This window comes from Aythya ferina (assembly GCF_964211825.1).
Source record: "Aythya ferina genome assembly, chromosome: 11".
Lineage (NCBI taxonomy): Eukaryota > Metazoa > Chordata > Aves > Anseriformes > Anatidae > Aythya > Aythya ferina.
The window spans coordinates 18,134,116-18,153,648 of record NC_140307.1 but is presented as its reverse complement, the minus strand read 5'-3'; the positions used below and the strand labels follow the sequence as shown (position 1 = coordinate 18,153,648).

The window sequence follows — 19,533 nt, the reverse complement described above, 5'->3', positions numbered from 1 at the left end:
TAACGGGTTAATTCTGTGGGAATCGAAGTAATTTTTTGCAGAGTTACGTTCTGTCATCCTCTCGTAAACCAAGCATTATCTAGAAACAGTGGGTGAATGCCGTTTCACTACTGGCAGGCATTTATAGCACATTCACTCGGAGCAGCCCTCAGCTGAGTTAATGTAGTGCTGTCTGCAGTTGACTGTCACTTTGCATCTTGCTGTTTCAGTTCATTCGGTGTTAAGAGTATTTAGGCTGCACAGCTGTTCCACAGATAGATTTATGGTGGACTGCAGCTCCTTGTGCAGTATTCAAAAGCCGTATGAAGTTGTGAGCATATCGTATTTGAACAAGAGAAAAACAATTATTTACTAAATGCCTATTAATGCTGGAATTGGTACTGAATGTGTCAAGGTTTTAAGCTGATAAAGTTAGGAGATGTGTGGTTATAATGCTTAGTGGGATTTTCTTGATTTAGTTTCTTTTAAATCTGTAGTTGCTGGTCTGTAAGCTGGTCTGTAAGGTAGCAATTAGATCATGGAAGTTTGGGTTGTTGAAAAAGCAAGAAATTTACTAGAAAAAAATAAAAAGGCAAATGGATGCCAAGTTACTGAGTCAAATGATTTGTGAGCTGACCTGGGCAGATTAAGATTTGTGTATGTAACCAACTCAATTATTTTGAGTTGGTTGTATATACAGACAGCTTAACAGTGTCTGTATAATTCAAATCTGGATGGAAAGCAAAACTCTGGCATACACAGCCCACATGTATGTAACCTGGTGACAAGTGAAGCGGTGCTGCCTTGTAAGAAGGGCAGAGCTTTCGTTTCTGCAATGATGGCACAGGACTGCTGCAGGCTGGAGTTGTACCTGAGTGCTTGTACTGGGCGTCTGCTTGGGATACAGTCTTGTACTTGATCCTAGGTTGCTTTCCACACTCATAATTGGAAAGGCTAGCTGTTGGAGCACAGGTTAAATGTTAACTTGCTCTAGCAGTAATTCTTGATAAATATTTAGGCAGCGCAGCATCAGGGAGCCTTGATATCTCTGGATTATTTCTTAGAACCAAACTGATCATAGCTAGGGGTATTAGAGGCAGCTCCTTTCTTTAGAATGGAATTACCAAACTTTTAAAGTGGTAAAATTGAAATAACGTGATTTTGGGTGTTCTTATCTAGCAATTTCTGGCTTGTTATGCAAATGATAATTTAAATCATTCTTTTTCTAATCTCTGAAATTGACTCTTGTACAAATACTTGCTTTAAAACCTGCCTGGAATACTGCATACTGCAGTCAAAGTTGTTTATCATGTGGTATAAGATTCTCATTTTCTGGAAAGAAAATGCTGAGTTCGGTTAATCTGAACAGCATGATTCATGCTACCCATATAATTTCGCATGCTAGGTATTTTATTTGCTTGGTGCCCGGTAGTTGTTAGAGGCAAATTGCTGCAGCAGAAAAATGTTCACTTTTTCCTTCCCTTTGTTCCAGTACTGCCGTGTTTTCCAGCAAGCCGTTGTTGACCAGGCCACCTGTAGTTAGCGAGATCAGAGTCCTGCAGAGATGTTGCTCTAAGAGTGCCAAATTCACTTACCCAAGCTGTACTTTTTAAGCAAACAGTAAACAGTTTTAAGTAAACAGTAAACTTTAGTATTCCCACTTATGAGATGACTGGAATTTCTGGCAATAAGATCGAAAATTGGGAAAAGAAAATGAGGCCCTGTTCCAGAAGTGCAAATGCAGTAGGACAGAGCTATTTACCGCTGAAGTGGACGTGTCTAAGAAAGGCTGCTTGCTCTTCTTAGGAGGACTGGACAGCATACATAGCCACACGTATCCAGGAAAAGGGAATTCCTCCTTGGCTAAGATGGCATTCGTTTTGAAATCTTTCAAATATTTTGCAGCTTTGAACAGATAGGTAGCATGGTTTATTAATGCTTGCCTTTGGGTAAGATGCTGGGGGGGTTCTTAGGTTCAGTGTCATAATTGAGGGCGTTCCATGCAGTTGCTATTTTCTATTACATGCATATTTGATGACTGCCTGATTTCTGACATGATTGAGTGGAGAGATTTAAAAAAAAAAAAAAAAAAAAAAGAAGAAAAAAAAAGTGAAGATTGATAAAGCTGTGAGCTCTACTGGAGAGCTTTCACACTGTACTTTAATACACATACATTTCAGTTTGGTGGCCCAATCAACAAATACAGCACTAAGTAGTTTTTCCAAATTGGCAAACATATTACTAATGTTTTATAATCTAGCAACATCTGAGGGCAGCTACAAATTTCATTTACATGGGATGAGATTTTTGAGGATTTAAGGGGTTATGAGTATTGAGAGCTCAATGATTCAACTATGGTTTAAGTTTAGCATGTGTTTTTCATTCTGAATTTGGTTTTGTTCCTTTTTCTTGTGGCTATGTATTTTTTAAATTTTATTGCTTAGGTTATGAATCACCTAAGGTGGTACTGTGTGTTAGTTCTGTGAAGGAAGGAGAAATGTCTAAAAGTGTTCCAATCTTTGCTCATTGATATTGGAAGTAAAGTTGTATTGAGCCTTTGCCCTTATTATTTCAACACAGTGATGGGGTATCTTAGCAACAACCAAAAAATTGCAGTAGTTCATTCTTACTGATTGGCTATGTAAGAAATGGAATCTGGTAAGTATGTCGTCTACTACAGTAGTGCTGTTTGTGATCAGCACAGATCTAGAAGCCTACTTGTATTCATGTAACTTAATTTTTGTAACATTACTCTGCTAGCAGATTTTCTAGAATATACATTTATACTGAATTTAGTTTATGTATGCACAATAAACTTTAAAAAGATTCTAATTTCACATGTCTTTCTTTTATAGGAAAAGCCTCAGATAGAGGTCCATTTCCACTGTATGGTAGAGATACGGGATTACCAGGCTGTCAAGTAAGTATGGTGGTGATTGAAAGCAAATGGAATAATTTCAATTAAAGTTGAGATTACCAGATGTAAGCAAGAACATGTTCCATGAATTGCAGAATGAATTTTCTGGGTTCTGTGTTGTCCAATTATCTTGTACGTATATGCATACACTTAGAGGAGACTGTCTTACTTTGTGAAAGTAGAACTATTTCTGTATCCATGAGAGTGAAATCCTATGTTTTTAATGAGAGATTTTTGGAAGTGACAGTGTTTTTAACAGCTGTTGCTCTCCTGATTCTTAACATCATAGTGTCAGAACATGGTGGTGGTAGAGATAATTCATCTCAAAGAGAAGAATTGGCACTGTGTCTTGTCACAATCAAGTCGGTAATGCACTAATGACATTAATTCAACCAGTCTTCCTTGTTGAAACAAGGCATTGTTATGGAATAGATACAAGAATGAGACTTTAATATAAATGCATTTGTAAATCTGAGGAGTTCTGGAGATGCGTCTAAATGTGTTGTCTGATAGAAATGTCTAACGGGAGCCTATCTTTTTTGGTGGTCTCTCTGACAGAGGCTCATCTGTAAGCTCTCTTTGGATACAGAGGAATAAGCTGCAAAGAATACCATTTTGCCAGGAGGGACAACAAATCAGTTGCATAAGAGAGACTCGCTGTTTATTTATTTATTTATTTATTTATTGCTTTTATTTCTTTACCTATTGCGGGGAGGGAGGAGGAATGTCATTAAATTGACTATTTTTGAATAATTGTTCATGTTTCATTTTAATTTCAGTTTGTATTACTACTATTATTTTTCTGAATAAAAGAGATATTTCTCACTTGTGAATGATAAATCTACTGATATAGTAGAGACTAGACACTTCAATTTACACTTCCATTTCCACATCCGAACAGTAACAGAAAGAGTTCCTATTTCAGTTGCACGGACCTGTGGAGAGCAGACAAGAGAAGAGTCAGAAAACCATGCTATTTGCTCTGCTGCTTGCTTCCAAGTAGGATACTTGCTGCAATGCAGTGAGAGAGCAGATTTTGTGCTTGAACCGTGGGAATCACGAGGAAGATGTCACTACTGAGAATTATTTTCAAGTATCTTGGGGAGTGCATCCAAAAGTCGGTGTTCAGAATTAGCAGTTTGAAAATCTCTGCCTTGCCGCCTTTTTTTTTTCTTTTTTTTGGTGGTTATTGTTGGTTTGTTTTGGTTTTAAATTTCACCTGAACAGATTTCTGTGCATCAGTAGACTTTGAAGTACGAAATAGTTGAGCTTAGACACATCTACCAGGCTCATTGTCCCAGACTGCCAAGAAAAGGAGAATATAAGTGTATTTTAGACTTCACTGTCATCATGAATTTAACTGATTTGGGTGCTGTTGGCAATAAAATTATGCACATAATATTTTCTTCCTAAATTATTTTGACGTAGTGGAGGATTACAGTCAGTTCTGCCTCGACAAGTTAGACCCTTGTCTGGTTGTTTTCCAGCACATTATGAAGAGACAGGAGGAAGTTTGTCATGGGCTTGGACTAGGAATAAGAACAGAATGTTCTGGAGGGATAGAGCTTACACACTGTCCACCAGGGATCAGTGCTCCTTCTGAGTCGTGGTTTCTTCTGTGTTGCTTCCAGCTCTTCCCCGTGTCTTCCAGGCAACCGCTCTCCTAAGCAAGAAGTGGATTTCCAATATGCAATTTGCATTTTTGCTGCTAGTATAGACCGTGTCTTTCTGACTGAAATGACTGGATGGCTTACTTTTTCATCTCTTTGTTTCTCAAAAAACACAGTCACTGAATATAGTCCACTAGGGAGCTGTGTTACTCCTACCGGAGCTGGTGTGCATCTTTTAAGGAAAACTGTTGGGCTTTCAATTTTTAACACTTAAGTTATCCAGTGTAATAACACTTTGTGGTTTTGATATGGTTGTTAAATTAAGAAAACTTTCTTCTGACTCTGAATCATCAACCGATGTCTTTGATAACATCATTCTTCTGGAAGATGAAACAGGATTTGAATTTGCCATTTCGTTTTCAAGTCTCTCCACTGATGGTTTGGGAAGTGTGAATGGGCAGCACCTTGTGGTAATGCAGGTCCTGCCACAGCTTCCCCTATTAAGGAATGATCATCCTCACAGCTGTTGTAGCTGTGACAAACCAAGACCCCTTTGCAACTATATAGGTGAGCTTTCAGTATCAAGAAGTCGCAAAAAGTGGTGTAGCTCTTCAGTTTGAGTTAGGGACATGATATTATTGCCAATCTAGACAGTGAAATATTGTATTAATGTTATTAGCATTGTTCAAATAACTCCATATGTATTATTCTTAAACGTAATGTTTTAAACTTGACATTAGTTTGGAAGCAAACTCATTTCCACATTACTCCTTCATTAAGTTCATGTTCAGTATTGCAAAGCAGATTTATGTTAACTTTGCATAAAATTCTCTTTTGATTTGTGGTAATGAGTGAAATTTCTGTTGTTTAGGTTCTCACTGAGGAAAGTGCTTTTGTATCTCCTAATTGCTTATATTTAGCACCATTTAATATATTTTTTACATGTAGTTATTTCAAAGTCAAAATCTTACACGTATTTGTTTCTATTAACATCAATTTTATTTCTGTTTATTACTTTGATATGCTCCCTACTATTTCTGCTCCTGCAGTTTATTCTTAAACATTCTTAGTATATGGGAAAATGTCATTGTAGGTAAATGTCACTTGGTTTTATATTTAGGATCATGGAAATGTAGGTGGAATTAACTTTCAATTCAATTTTAATTCAATTTAAAATTAGTTTAATTTCATCTTACCAGTCATACCTGGCTGCTTGAAATCATTTGCTAACTAGGAAGTGTTGGGATTTCTGTTTTATACATATATATATGTATGTATGTATAATCTCAACAAGAAAGTTTCAGTACTTTGGCGGTAGGAGCTTAAGTTTGATCAATTTTCAGTGTAGCTTAGAAGTCAAAACAACTTAGGCACTTCCAGAAGTTTTGGTGTGAAATCAAGTATATAGAAAGTGTTTTCATGAAACTTCTGCTGCCAAATAATGGTGCTACTGTTATAACAGTAGCGAGGATGTGAATATGGCTAACTGAAAAATCTTTTATCAGACAGGGAGTACATACTTGCAAAATATATTTCCATCAGGTGTTTTAAACAAGTGAAAAAGAAACATCACTGGATAGGATTTTACACTGGACCCGTTCATGCAAGTAACACTGTAGAGTAAGGAGTTTTATTTGTCTTAAGCTATGTTTATGCAATTTAGTGTGTTTAATGGTTAATGGTGTATGTCTGCGTCCTACATTATAACTTGTGCTTGTCTGGGGCTTTGCCATCAGGTTCTGAATTCTCTTTCTTGTTTGCCTTCGTTTGTACCTTACTGCATGCTCTCTCCTTCTGCCAGGTCACCCCTACATCCTGCACCTTTCCAACTAGTACTGCTTCTGTTTGGTTTCTTTCTAATGATTCATAGCGTATGTGCACGTTGAACGGATGGGTAACATGATGAATTAAGGCTTACACAGACGTTGTTTAGATGAAGGTTAAAAATGTGTACTTGCACCAAGAATTGACAGCTTTTAGAAGAAATATAAAGGCTGTGTTTTGCTACCAGAATGAAATGTGTGCTATGTGACTTGACACAACATCTATATTTGTGTCTGAATTGGAGGCTGGAGGCTTGTTGGTGGTTTTTGCATGCAATTCCACCGTTTCTGCTGGCTGTATAATTGAAGATTTGCGAAGGGCATCCTTTAACAAATGTTAAACTGGTTATAGATTAACTTTTCAGAAAGCTTCTTTTATAAAGAGGGTTTTCTTTGCTATGTAACTACAGTACTGAACACTGTAGCTTATGTAAAAGGAATGAGATTAGACTTTAGATCTTGAACACATGACTGTGTTTACAGTATCATCCAAAAGTTCTCCAGCTGTCATTGCACTTTGCTTTGACAGCTCTGATCCGTAAGGATGCCAAGAATCTGCGTAATATTTTAAATGAAAATGATGTAAATGGGGAATACTTGTGTAACTGTTAGACTAACTTTTCTAATAGCTTTTGTGAAGATCACAGTAACAAACCATCCTCACGAGCCTGATGTCTCGCAGTTCCCAGCCCAATTGGCAGACAGACTCCTTTAACCCAGCAGTGGCTGGTCTTCTGTGCCGGATGGATTTCTCCCTCTCGCCACTGACTGTAGTGGAGGTGTAAGGAGATGGGCATCACTAGGCTGAAGAGAGTAAATTGTTTGTGACTTCCCCTTAATGTTCTATTTTAATTCTAAAAAATCATGCATAAGAAGTAGACATTATAGATTTTTGAACATGCGCAAATAACACGTTTTCAGTTCCTTCATGGTAATTTCAAGTCCACGTAGTATCCAATGCGAGAGAAAATTGAATGCTAAATACGGTAGATGTTAGGAGCCCAAGAGGCAGCATTCACCTGTTTTTGTTTGAAGCATATCTTCTTCGTAGACAAATTTACACTAGTGTGTATATTTTATATGATGATAGGACACTTTGAATGTTATAAAACTCACTTAGAAAACTTAATTGACAATAAACCTGTAAATTATGTGACTGCTAGAAGGAGTTGTGGATTATACTTGCCTTAAATACATTTCACTTAATATATGTAAAATTATATACATAATACTGCATGAAATGTGTACTGCTCTATAGCGTATGAAATACACATACACTACCATATATTTCATGCAATGTGAAATATAGAGTACTATGTAAAGAGTATATGAAGTATTTATGTTATGGTGTATATTATAAATGTATTTAATTCAGTAGTAGCAGATAGCTTTTTAACTCATTTCTGTCTGTTACTATTATTATAAGTTTTGTGTCTATTGGTAATAAATAGGGCTACTTTAGAATCTGTGTTTTTGCATGAATAATAAAAAAAAGTTCCATCAATGTTTCCAGTAATATTGCTGCACCATTTTCCCTTCAGTAGCCATCAGCTCTGCTGTTTCTGTGAGGCTGCTGCGAGGTGACTCATTTAGCAGCGTATTATTGCATCATTGGAACATGATGTAAGGCACATAAAGCATTATTAAATTAGCCTGAATTTTGCAGGATGACAGAAACTTTTTATGCACATTAACACCATATTTAGTGTTCCTTATGGGAATATATTTAAAGTAAACATAATAAGACTTATTTCAGACTGCTTTTCAGGACTTCCCACTTTCTTGTTTATCAGGAACAAAATAAATGCTTCAACAGAATATTGAGAGAGAGAGTAGCCTTTGTGCATCTTTAGAGCATGTTTTGTGTTTCATAAATTGAATTAAATATATGCTGTTACTTGAGTAGTACCTTGGAGAAGAAGTTAGCTTATTGTATCATTGCAAGTTGACTTGGAACAAACTTATCCATCTTTCACCTTTGCTATGATTCAACATAGAAACATTCTCATCATCTGGATACCACTCAGAGCTAAATTTATATATGCCTGACTCACTTGTGCTAAAAAGCATTACAGAATTTAATATAGTATAGGGCTGAGCAATGGCACTTCATCCTGTTGGCAGTTTTGGGGTTGTTTTGTTTTTACAAAAATGCATGACCTTTCTGTGTTCATTTCAGAATAACTTTCTTCACAACTGAATGAGACTTAAAGAGGTTTGCATCTTGTCTGCAAGTTTTAGCAATGTGTTAAAGAACAAATATAGTTTTTCATGATTGGAAGTTTATCGTATTTAACATCCTTCACACACCAAAAAGGTTGTTTTAGTTTTGTACCAAAAAAAAGATAAAAAAATAAAATAAAATAAAATAAAATTAAATTAAAATAAAATTTTGATGGTTCTTATCAAATGCACTATAATAACTTTTGAAATAAACCAAAAAATGCCTTTAAAACCTATTTTTGGACAATTTAATGGATCACTTTGGCAAAAGTAATGTTTGCAAGTATATGTTACTTCGCATTTGCATAGAAAGTAATTTGCCTCCTTCAAATTCAAAGAGTTTAAAGCCATTTGAGCAGAATACATGCCTAAAGAGCAATACAAACAAGAATAATACAAACATTGTATTACTACATGTATAGTGCTGCGCAAAGTAGTGTCTCACAGGACATTCCAACAGCTATCTTGCATGAAGAGGAAGTGTTACAAAAGTTGAGCAACTCCAGAAAGTAACATTACTGTCAAGGCAAAATTAATGTAGAGAGGAATTTCAACCACAATAAAAATGAGAAAACTTAAAGAATAAAAGACTACCTGAGAATGTGATGTTCTCACGTTTGTTCCACATAACCTGTGATTGCCTTTGGTATGTGAATATTTAATTCTAAATCCATAGATGATGTAAGCTGTTTTATTATTTAAAAATAAAAAAATAAAAAATCTAGTTAATGGGAAGAAGTACCATTGAGCAAAGTTGTGCGTAAGTCACAAACTGGAGAGCCTGTGTGATGTAAATTGTGACTAGGAAAGTAAGCGGTGTACTGAAAGTTTTCCAGTATTGCCACTCACTGCCTAGTTATTGTGATGGGAAATGTAAGTTGTCTGGAGAGAACATAAGAGCTCCCTCCTAATGTGCGTAGGCAAAAAAGCCAATTTGTGTTACTGATGAAGTGGTGAGGGATATGCAAGCAAGTATCCGTAGAAGGATGTAGATGCTAACTTGCTGCTTAAAGAAAATGAATAAAGTTGTGACTAGCACAAACTGAGAAGTATTTTTAATATATTCGTAAAGTATGTAATTATAAGACATGTATATAGTAAAATGCAGATGATTTAACTTTTTTAGTAAAGCATCAAGTAGTATGGAACATGTGGAAGCACAAGACAAAAATAAGCATATCAGAAGTTGAGTCAAAATATGTGAGTCAAAAATCAGGTTTACTGACAAAAATGGAAAAATAAACTTTATGAAGAATGAAATTTGAAATACGCATTGTGCAAGAACAAAACTTGGAATGAGCAAGAGTGAAAGAAATGAGTGAGTGTGAATACTGGGATAGAATAGCATTTTAGTGGTATCTGATGGCTGCGATGTTACTTCAAATGTGTGAGTCAAGGAAGAAAAATGTGTCTGGGCCAAATAACAGTTTAAAATGTCTGTTCTTTACATGTGTATGAAGGTCTCCAAACAAATCTTCCTCCATCTGCAGGTGTAGCTCTCAAATAACAGTGTGAATGCTCTTTGCAATTGCTTCTGAATTTTGTTTGCCAAGTTTCTAACAATTCATTACTCCAATACAAGGGCTGTTCTACCAGTCCGCTAACACGCTTCACCTTGGCATTATATGTTAAGGAATACTGAACGCTGGCGATCTTGTTAGAAGATGAAAAGTAATGGACAAGTGTGCAGAACAGATAGGTTAGGTGGATCTTCATCCTCCTAGTGAGAGCTTCTTAGTTTCTTCCTGGTAACCTGATGCACGTCTGAAGTTTGCATGTGCAAGCGCTGTCTTCTCATGCTCACTAACAGAGTTCCAGGAGTTTTCATTTCTTTCTGCAGGAACTCTGTTCATAACCTGAAACTTTTTTTTTTTTTTTTTTAATTGCTTGTCTGTAACACTTCCGTCCCTCTTCAGCTTCCTTGAGAGAAATAATCAGATGGTTACTCTGTGTTGAGGCTGCACCATCTGCTTCTATGGTACTGTAGTGTTATTGAAAAGATTTATATATATATGTATATGTGTGTGTGTGTGTGAACTAAATTAAAGGGTTTAAATTAATAGAAATTTAAATAACTGTCTCAGGAATAAGAGTAGTAGGCATATTTAGACCACACCTAGGCAGTAGAACGTAAAGGAAAATAATATTCTAGGAAAAGGGATGCTAGAATATGAATAATCCTCTCTGAAGGATGTTAAGCACATTGTGTGTATCAGATCCCGTCTGTTTTTTGCTGTTTTGGAATAGCTACTGGTAGAATGAGTTACTAGTTGTTTTTATTAGATATTGAAAAAATGTATAGAATATATGTATCAGTACGAGTGTTTATAATAAGAAAATATGCACACTTTAAGCTAATGAGAAAGCACAGGTGCTGCAGAGGGGCTACCATTTCAAAATTAAAAAAAATAGAATTTAGTGCTAATGAAAGCTATCGAATTGCATCAGCTGTGTATACAACATGCTTTTACTTTTTTTTTTTTTTTAAATCAACATGTCTATTAAACAGCCATAAGAAAGCTTTTCCCACTCGCTGTGTTGGCAGTGTGTTTGAAGCTGCTTTGGATGGATCTTCCCAAGAGGCAGAGAAGTACTTGATGAGCTGGACCTTTCCTATTTGTGGGATCTTACAAGACTACAAGCAGTAGTGCTAGTTACTTGTTTTCTTAACTCATATAGTTTAAGGAACCATTTACAGACGGTAATGTCTGTTTAAATCCAAGTAATACAGAGGTACGGAAGCATTGAAAACAAAACTTAGTGTTGTGGGTTTTTTTTAACACCAGAATAACTTTAAAGCTGACAAACTGATTTTATTTTGTAAATTTTCTCCTTTTAATCTCCTCCTCTCTGACACCTTTGATATCAAGTGTCTCCCCCAAACAGATTTTTACAGCTGAACTATCAGTTTCCTAGAAACGTGGCTTCTGAAGGAAAGGCAGACACAATGTGAACTGAAGCAGCAGCTCTGGGTTCTGCTAGCTGATGTTGTCTTAAAAGGATATGAGATGGGATATACATGTTTAAGGGCAGGTGGGATGTCCAAATGTGAGTTTAATTTTGCTCCATTTTACTTCTCAAGTAAAATCAAGTGATATTAATTTTCTCTTGATTATGATTTATTAGAACTGAATTATTTCTTGTGCTACTGGGAAAATATCTCCTGCCTCTCAGCAGATAGGGAGCCTGCTCATAGGCAGAACCTAAAAAATGTACTGGACACAAAAGTAATTTCTTTTTCCAGAGCTAGAGGTGACCACCTGAAGTTAATCAGGGAAGACATCCCCTCGAAGGAAGTGGGTAGCAGGTGTTGGGAATCAGTTATAGGTGGGGGGGATGCTATTTATAAAAAGGGAACAGTTCGGGGAGGAATCATTTTGAATGTTTTAAAGCAGACAAACTGTTACTTGTGTTTGCCTTTCTTTCTCACGCTATTCATGATCGGCAAATTTTCTTCCTTCCTTTTAATTTTTGATAGTTTGATTGTGTTTGAGGTGATTAATATCCTCTACATCAATATGTGTAATATTTTCTATGTTGCTGCATAAGGAGGAAAGAAGCATCCAGTTAAGTACATATACGTATTTTTTTTGTCAGATGCTATTTGCCTTTAGCTTGTCTTACTGCCAAAGTTGGGTGCTTCTCAATTATGTGTTTATGGTATAATTGCAGGATTGGGAAAAGATGAGCTCACTTGTCTTCTCCCAGCCGTTCCTCGATTTAATGAGCTGGAGTGCCCTTTGGATTTTCTTGCCGTGTTTATTCTTTCTGCCTAACCTCTTGAGCCCCCATTTACTTTTCCTTTCTTTCTTCAGAGAGCAAGTCCCATCTCAAACTCTTTAGCTTCACAGATTACTGCTCTCAAGATGAACACAGGCCCTGAAAGCAACTGGGCAGGGGAGTTCAGAATAGTTTAAGCAGTGTGTGACTTGGCATTTGCTGCCTGGGATGGGCTCACAAAGACTGGAGCTTGAGCCTGAGGCAGGCAGTGGATGGGATGGGAAGAAGACGTGCAGATTTGCCATTTTGATTCCACTTCCGTGGAACTAAGCCATCCATCTCGGATTGGGTTCAGGTGTGTCACAGAGTGCTTTTCAAGGTGATAGTGCTCCTAATGCCACGGGTCCCTAAATAGCAGGGGGAGAAGGACGACATTCATTCAGGAGTTGGGGAGAGGGCGGGACTGTAGCCTAAGATAAATATTCACAGGGTTTGACTGTCCATTTGGTAACCCCTGGCTTAATAGGGATTAACTTTGGCTTGATCATATGTGAAAACATACGGGTCTTCTATGTTAAGTCCTAACAGTTATCTGGTTGCTGTATTAACGACAGTTTCTGAGCCATTGCTATTTTACATGTTTTCTGACTTTCTGGTGTCTGAGATGTTTTTCTCTTGTTTGTGTGGGAAAGGAGATAACACAGCTTCCACGCCATATACACGAAACTATACTAATCGTATAGAATCTTTTATAAGAATTTTGCTGAAAATGCAGGGGGAGAAGCAGATGCAAGGATACTTTGAGCTTTACAGTATCCTTTTTAGTTTGGCTTCTGTAAATAAGATTCAGCATAGAAGCTTTTATTATAATATTGATTTTTCATGCTTGTATGTTGTAATCATAGAAAAAGGCAAGAAGGCTGGTACCAAAAAATAAATAAATAAAATTAAAGAATAGATGAATAAACCCTCAGCTGCTTCTTTTCTGACATTTTGCAGTTCTCCACAAACCTTCTGCTTCTGTATAATCACAGTAAGGAAGCTGTTCAAATTACTGTTTTCATAATGTAGCAAAGAGATTCAAAGGCAAAGGGAGGGGAGCCTGACCTGTAATCACAATGCTTAGTAATGCCTTCCTAGAATTCAGTGAGCAACGCAAAAATACCTTGCCCCGGGGAATGAGCAAAGACAAGCTGAGCCAGCGTAACCTCGGGGATTGGACACCAACATCAGCAGGGCGCTGCTTTTACAAGTGGAAGACAGAATTTGTAGTCTTGCCAATATGTGGTGTCAGTGCGGGGGAACCGCTGTCGCATAGGAGGGGAAAAAAGGTATTCGTTCTACATCCTTGTATTAATTGGGTGCTTTAAAGCCATTTGGATGCCAAAGAAACACACAGTTTCCATCCCTTTGCATTTGATCTTTATCTCTCCCACTGCCTAAACGAACATCGTTGGAGTCGTATATAACTTCTGCCCATGATATCCTCTTCCCCCTCCCTGTCCCCGTGCTCAGTCCCGGTAACACTGCATGCATACAAACAGAATTAGCCATGCTAGCAGATTTTGCTTAGGCATATGCACAGAATAATGTGTGTATCTAGATCCTGATGATCCAGAAAAACCTTTATTGATATATTATTGCAATGTATCAACAAGCAATATATTGATACCTTGATATTTTTTGGAGTTAATGTTAATTAGGAAGACAGTTAAGCTAAATCTCTGTTATTTTGTTTACGATGTTGCATCACTTTGGTGTTCAGTACCCTAGGTAGCTGTTTTTTACTCCAGCGAGCTAGATTAGCCTGATTACACTGGCAGGATGCAGTTGATGGATGACTGTCATTATCTTCTCAAACCTGCATGATACTTTAGGTATAGGAGGTGATAATTAAATTTTCAAGAGACTACATTAAGATTATAAGATCTGAATATTTTTTTAAAATGAGAAATATGTTTGCAATTATCGACACGTTGTTAGAGAATCCTCTCCTGGGATGTTTTATTTACAACCCCTGATTTCCTTCAAATTGATCAAGAAAAAATGCCTAAGGTATCATATAACACTTCAGACAATTTTTTTCTTAATTCTGATATGTTGCTACTCCTGAATCAGACCAAAAATGTATCTGATCAAATCTATTGGTAATGGCTTGGAGAGGTACAGGTTAGCACAATATATTTAATGAAACCTTGTTTGAGACAAAACACTAGAGAGGATCATAATTAATGCCTCATTTTCTGCCAGTTGCTATTGATTACTCATTCAGGGTCCCTTTGTTCTCAAAATGGTAACACTGTATTTCACATTACTATTTGATGATATTCTCAGGATGAGATTCTTTAGTAACACGCTGATAATTGCAAACATATCTCCAGAATTTAAATTTAAAATGAATTTACATCATATGTCAGTTTTTTCCCAAGTTCAGCTCTATCTTGAAGTGCATATTCATTACAGTTGCCAAAGATTGCAGAGTTAAGTGCAATTCAACATTTTGTATCTTGGTTATATTTATGGCTTAAACTGGATGACATGAAACTTGGATGAATGGTCTTTCTGCAGCCCAAAGCTCTGTACCGTACCAGTATTTCACAGAGCAATTATTTCAGTGTTTTACTTTTGTGCTAGCTTTTCCTTTGACGTTGCAGTAACCGTGTGCACAACTTAGCGGGGGACCTTGCAAGTTTAGTGGAGTTTGACTTCTCCATTTTGCTGCTTTCTTTGAAACTAGTCCATGCAAATTGTCAGATTTATCCATAAGACAAGACATATAAAATACTAAGACACGTCATATATGTTCTTTAAGTCTTCACCCAAATGGCTTGCTGAATAAAAGCAATAGAACATCAAACTTCTGCTGTGCCGGTGCAGGATTTGATGTGTATAGGAAGGCAAGGAGTGCACTTGCTGCCTGTTCTGTGTAATTCTGGGAAATGCTGAGGGACTTTGTCTACAAGCATGTCATAGCGTGTCTCTCTTTCACAGAATTGGTGTAGTTGCCTTCTGCAGGGTAGTCAAGAAATGTGGGGATTAGGTTGAGATGAGAGCTGTTCTGTTCTTTTACTGTAATGAAGTAATGTAGCCAAGCCCCAGTTGTTACCTAAACACTTGGGTTAAGTAAGTACCTTGGTTGTGTGCCCCCCTTAAGTAGAGGCAGCCTGACTACTGGGACTACTTCCATAAACTTGTTGAAAAGGAAGCCAGTTCCAAAAGCTAGGAAAAATGCTAACGAGTTGGCAGGTTTTTGGGGGTGCAGGGGAAGGAGGAGGTGTGAAGACCTAAGCTTGTTTGTAAGTTGCAACTCTTCGTTCACTTCCACAGCACAAAGCCAACACAAAGTCCCTGTCATATCTGCTTGCAAAGAATAATCCAATGCTTTTATTCTCAACCATATTATTATTTTGATAGAAAATAATAATGTAAAGGCATGCAGTTGTAGTTGGATTGCACTAGTGCATAACTTGGCTATAGCTACATTAATTATTTCCTAATGTGCTTGCGTTTAAAAAAAAAAAAAAAAAAAAAAAGGTTAGCAAGATTTAGACTACCAGAAATGCTGATTGCTTGAGGGAATCACAAGGCCAAGTGCCTAGAACAGACAGATTTTTTGAAATGGCAAAGCCTTCCATGCAGTAGTGAAGCCTATGGAGAGGGTTCATTAAAAACATTCATGTAGTTTGCTTTCATGTATCTGGGTTTTCCAAGCATATGAGAGCTTCAAGGAGTGTTGTATAAGGAGGTGCCCACATCTGTTTTTATATATTGAAGCAAGAAAATCAGAGAACTGCTTACCAACGTGCTGGAATTGTGCTGGCTGGTGTCCTGCAAGTTCATGGTAGGCAGAGGGGTGTTTTGGCAGCAGGTTGTATCACTGGGATCCTAGAGGTTGGAAGAGTTGGGCTACATAAAAGACAACTTCCAAAGCAGTCAAACTTTCTCTTATTCTGATTTCTTATTTCTTTGGAAGAATGAATTTATAATAATAAATTAATTAAAATAGCTTGAGCAAGGAGCATGCTCTTTTTTGTACTCCAGCCATACCATTTTGATGTATCTGGTTAGTTTGAATGGAAGCTAACTTTGCATACAGGCAAGGGCAGCTGCAATGCTGGATTTCTGTGACTAAGACGCATAAATACACCCAGACAGAGTCATGTTGCCCCACCATCATATGAAGATAGGATTCTTCTTCCACCACCTCACCATTACAGCGTTTTTTTCCTGACTTCCCTGCAGTTCATTTTTCTGAGAATACTTTTCAGGAAAGGCACCCCTTCAAAGCATTTGTCTAGATACTGGCCCTTGTGGTTTTTGTTTGGAGGAAAAAAAAAAAGTCTTTTATTTTTGGACTCAGGTCATGCTATTTCCCCTGAGGCTGTCAAAACTGTTTGTTGTTATTTTGCTGCAAGAGATAAACTTGAAAAGTAAAGCAGTCATGTTTACCTCTTTTCTCTGTTCCAGCCTCTTTAGAATTAGGGTTGTTGTGTTCGTAGTTTATTGTAATAAAAGCCTTTTTTAGTTTTTTCTTTGGATTGGTTATTGAATACACATTCCCTAGGGAAAAATGCTGCTTTAAATAAGTTCCTGTCTATTTTGAAGTTGGAAATGTCTTATAAAATCTGAAGAGGCTTTTTATTTATTTGTTTGTTTTTTAGGAATGATGCCCGTTTGTTTATAATCGTAATCCAAACAGGACTGGGCAGTGTTCAGAATAACCAGTCATTGATTATTCTGTAGTAATTGGATCCGTGCCTGGCAGATGAGGTTCGGCGGGGTGAGAGCGTTCTCTATGGGGAACGTCGCAGCCGACGTGTGGAAGCGATCCGCCTCTGCGCAGGGACCCCAGGCAGTTAGGCAGAAGAAGCCTGGTGCTGATAATACAAAGCTTTTTGGCTATCCTCAGTGGTATTTTGTATTCCTTTCTTTATCAGATGCCCTTAGGAAAGGATCAGTCCTAATCAATATTGCTTCTCAATTGGTTCAGACAGGCAGAAAAATCAATAAGATGAACTAATGACATCTATTTTTATTTTGTTTGGGAAGACTGAGGAATAATTACGAAATTTTAAACAGATGCCTCATTTGATGGTGGGAATGGCAGACAAAGGTTATGCTTTTTTTGGTGGCGTTTTCGTTTAATTGGTTCAGCCTTTTTTGTTTGGTTGGGGTTTTTGTCTTTTTTTGTCTTCCAAGAGGGAGAGGGGGAATAAAAATTTGTAATGAAGTAGGTTATAGGCTGGGGTTGCACAGTTTGGGATGTACTGGATATGTATATTACCTACGCACTTATTTTATCTTCGTAGAAGCCATATTTCTTTGAAATTCGGGTTCCAATGGAAATGTGAAAATGTCAAAAACTGGAATACATAGAACAAAAGCAAGGGTGGCAAATAGTACGAGGTGAAGCCTGGAGGTGAAGTTGGGAAAAGGCACAGATACGTGTCTTTTGGAATGGCTTGGTGGAAGTGTATTGAAGACTTTCTACTGTTTTTTGTTGTGTCCATCCCTGTCCTTGCCTGCCCCTTGTGAATATAGGAACTAAGCTCTCCTTCTTCCTTCTTGGAGGTGTCTGTACGGATCCCATTGTATTTCCAAAGTCCCTGCTAGTGCTGGGAAGATGCTGGAAGGGAGCGGGGAGCGTTGTCTTCAGTGCGAGTGGGCTGTAGTTCCTAATTGTGTTTGACAGCTGCTCTGAGCAAGCAGGGGCTGGACGAGGTGACCTCCAGAGGTCCCTTCCAGCCTCAGCTTTTCTACTGCTGTCAGTGGGGCCTTCTTTCTGCAACATGAAATAACTATCACAGTGCTTCTTCCCCAAGGGCCGTGCAAAGAAGCTTTCCTTCAGTCCTGGATGTTCCTGGGCTGAAGGTCGAGTTTTACTTTTTGGTTAATTCTTAGGATAAGAACAGAATTAGTTTCATATTTTCTTTTAGACGGTGTTGGCTTGAAAGCAGTGCTTTTCACAAGATAGAGGTTTCCTATTCAGGCCTTAATATGGAAGGTGAGGCGAATTGGCAGCAATGGTGCCTGCTCACGTTCCAGAGAGCTGCTGCAGCCCTAGGAAGCCGCGGTGTTAAAGCAGTTGCTGCCGCTACCCAGCCTGTAGATGTGCCTGTCTGATGGCCTGGGGAACCTGCCGTGTGCAGCAACTTTGTCTTCAAGAGTGGTTTGAGAGGACGAGGAAAGTTGGCATGGCTGAAAGGAGGTGACACTTCTGGTTTATGTTGGTGTAAATGTTAATCCCATAAGTTTTTGTCTTGCATCATCTAGTAATTGAAATGTCAGCACAGTTTGAATGCCGGCAAACACAATTGTAATACTGCCATCCAACAGCCACGTCTTCTACCTCACCCACAGTGCGAGGACTGGGCTGCAGAGTGACCTAGTATGAAGAAATGAGAAGCAAATTATTTGGATCTGAAGACTGTTGGTTCCACGGTGACCATAAAACACCATCTGATTTTCCTAAATATATAAAAAGCAAAGTAAAGAGACTTGAGCTGTGTGTAATACCAAATGCATGTTGGTGTAGGAGGAAAGTTGTATGCAACATCCAGTGCTAAAGCTGCAGTGAATGCCTTTTTACTGCTTGGTAGCATTATATTCCCTGTACAAACACTTCTTTGAGTTTCACCCCTTAGGTGAAAAAGCTTAGGGGATTTTTCAACTAAAACAAGGCTAAGTATGTTACTGACCATGGAAAAAACTGGGTTCCCATAAATCACCTGCGTTCGTTTCAGTTTCACAGAAATCCAAATACTGTGAGGCCAAATAATACATAATGCACTTGTTAACGGTTCAGAATGTGTTCGTATTTACTGCATGAAAAGGAAACAAAAAGCATTCAACTACGTTGTTGAAGTTTTTAAAATGTCATAATGTTTTATATTCTGTGCGTTAATCTGTTATCTCTTTTGTTTGTTTGATATTTTGGGATGATTCTTCTGTGTTTTTATGAATGTAATATAGCTTTGAATTTCTAAGTATGTGCTAAAACCCAATGTTAAACCATAAACTTTCAGCAGTTTTTATCAATTACGTTTATATTGTATAGTACATGGTGTGACATTGCAAACTAAACAAAGTATTACAATTTTTATTTGTAATTTAAGTATGAATTGTTTCTTTCAGACCTCATAAACAGAAATGGTTCTGTTGTTTGGAGGCTCACAGCAAAACTCTCTCCACCTTTCTGAATTACACAGCAGTGTATTTTCTAAATGCTAATTTTAAGAAGTTTACTCCTTTGAATTCAAAG

General features: G+C 37.5%; 1 protein-coding gene across 8 annotated transcripts in view; it reads left to right on the top strand.

Annotated features, from left to right (window-relative positions):
• Positions 1 to 19,533, top strand: part of TCF12 (transcription factor 12) — a 158,667-nt gene that overhangs the window by 87,231 nt on the left and 51,903 nt on the right. For all 8 annotated transcript variants that reach the window (XM_084532351.1, XM_084532353.1, XM_084532354.1 and 5 more), the window contains one exon: positions 2,835 to 2,899. In XM_084532351.1, the coding sequence (XP_084388477.1) occupies positions 2,835 to 2,899 (65 nt within the window). The remainder of the gene's footprint in view (positions 1 to 2,834; positions 2,900 to 19,533) is intronic.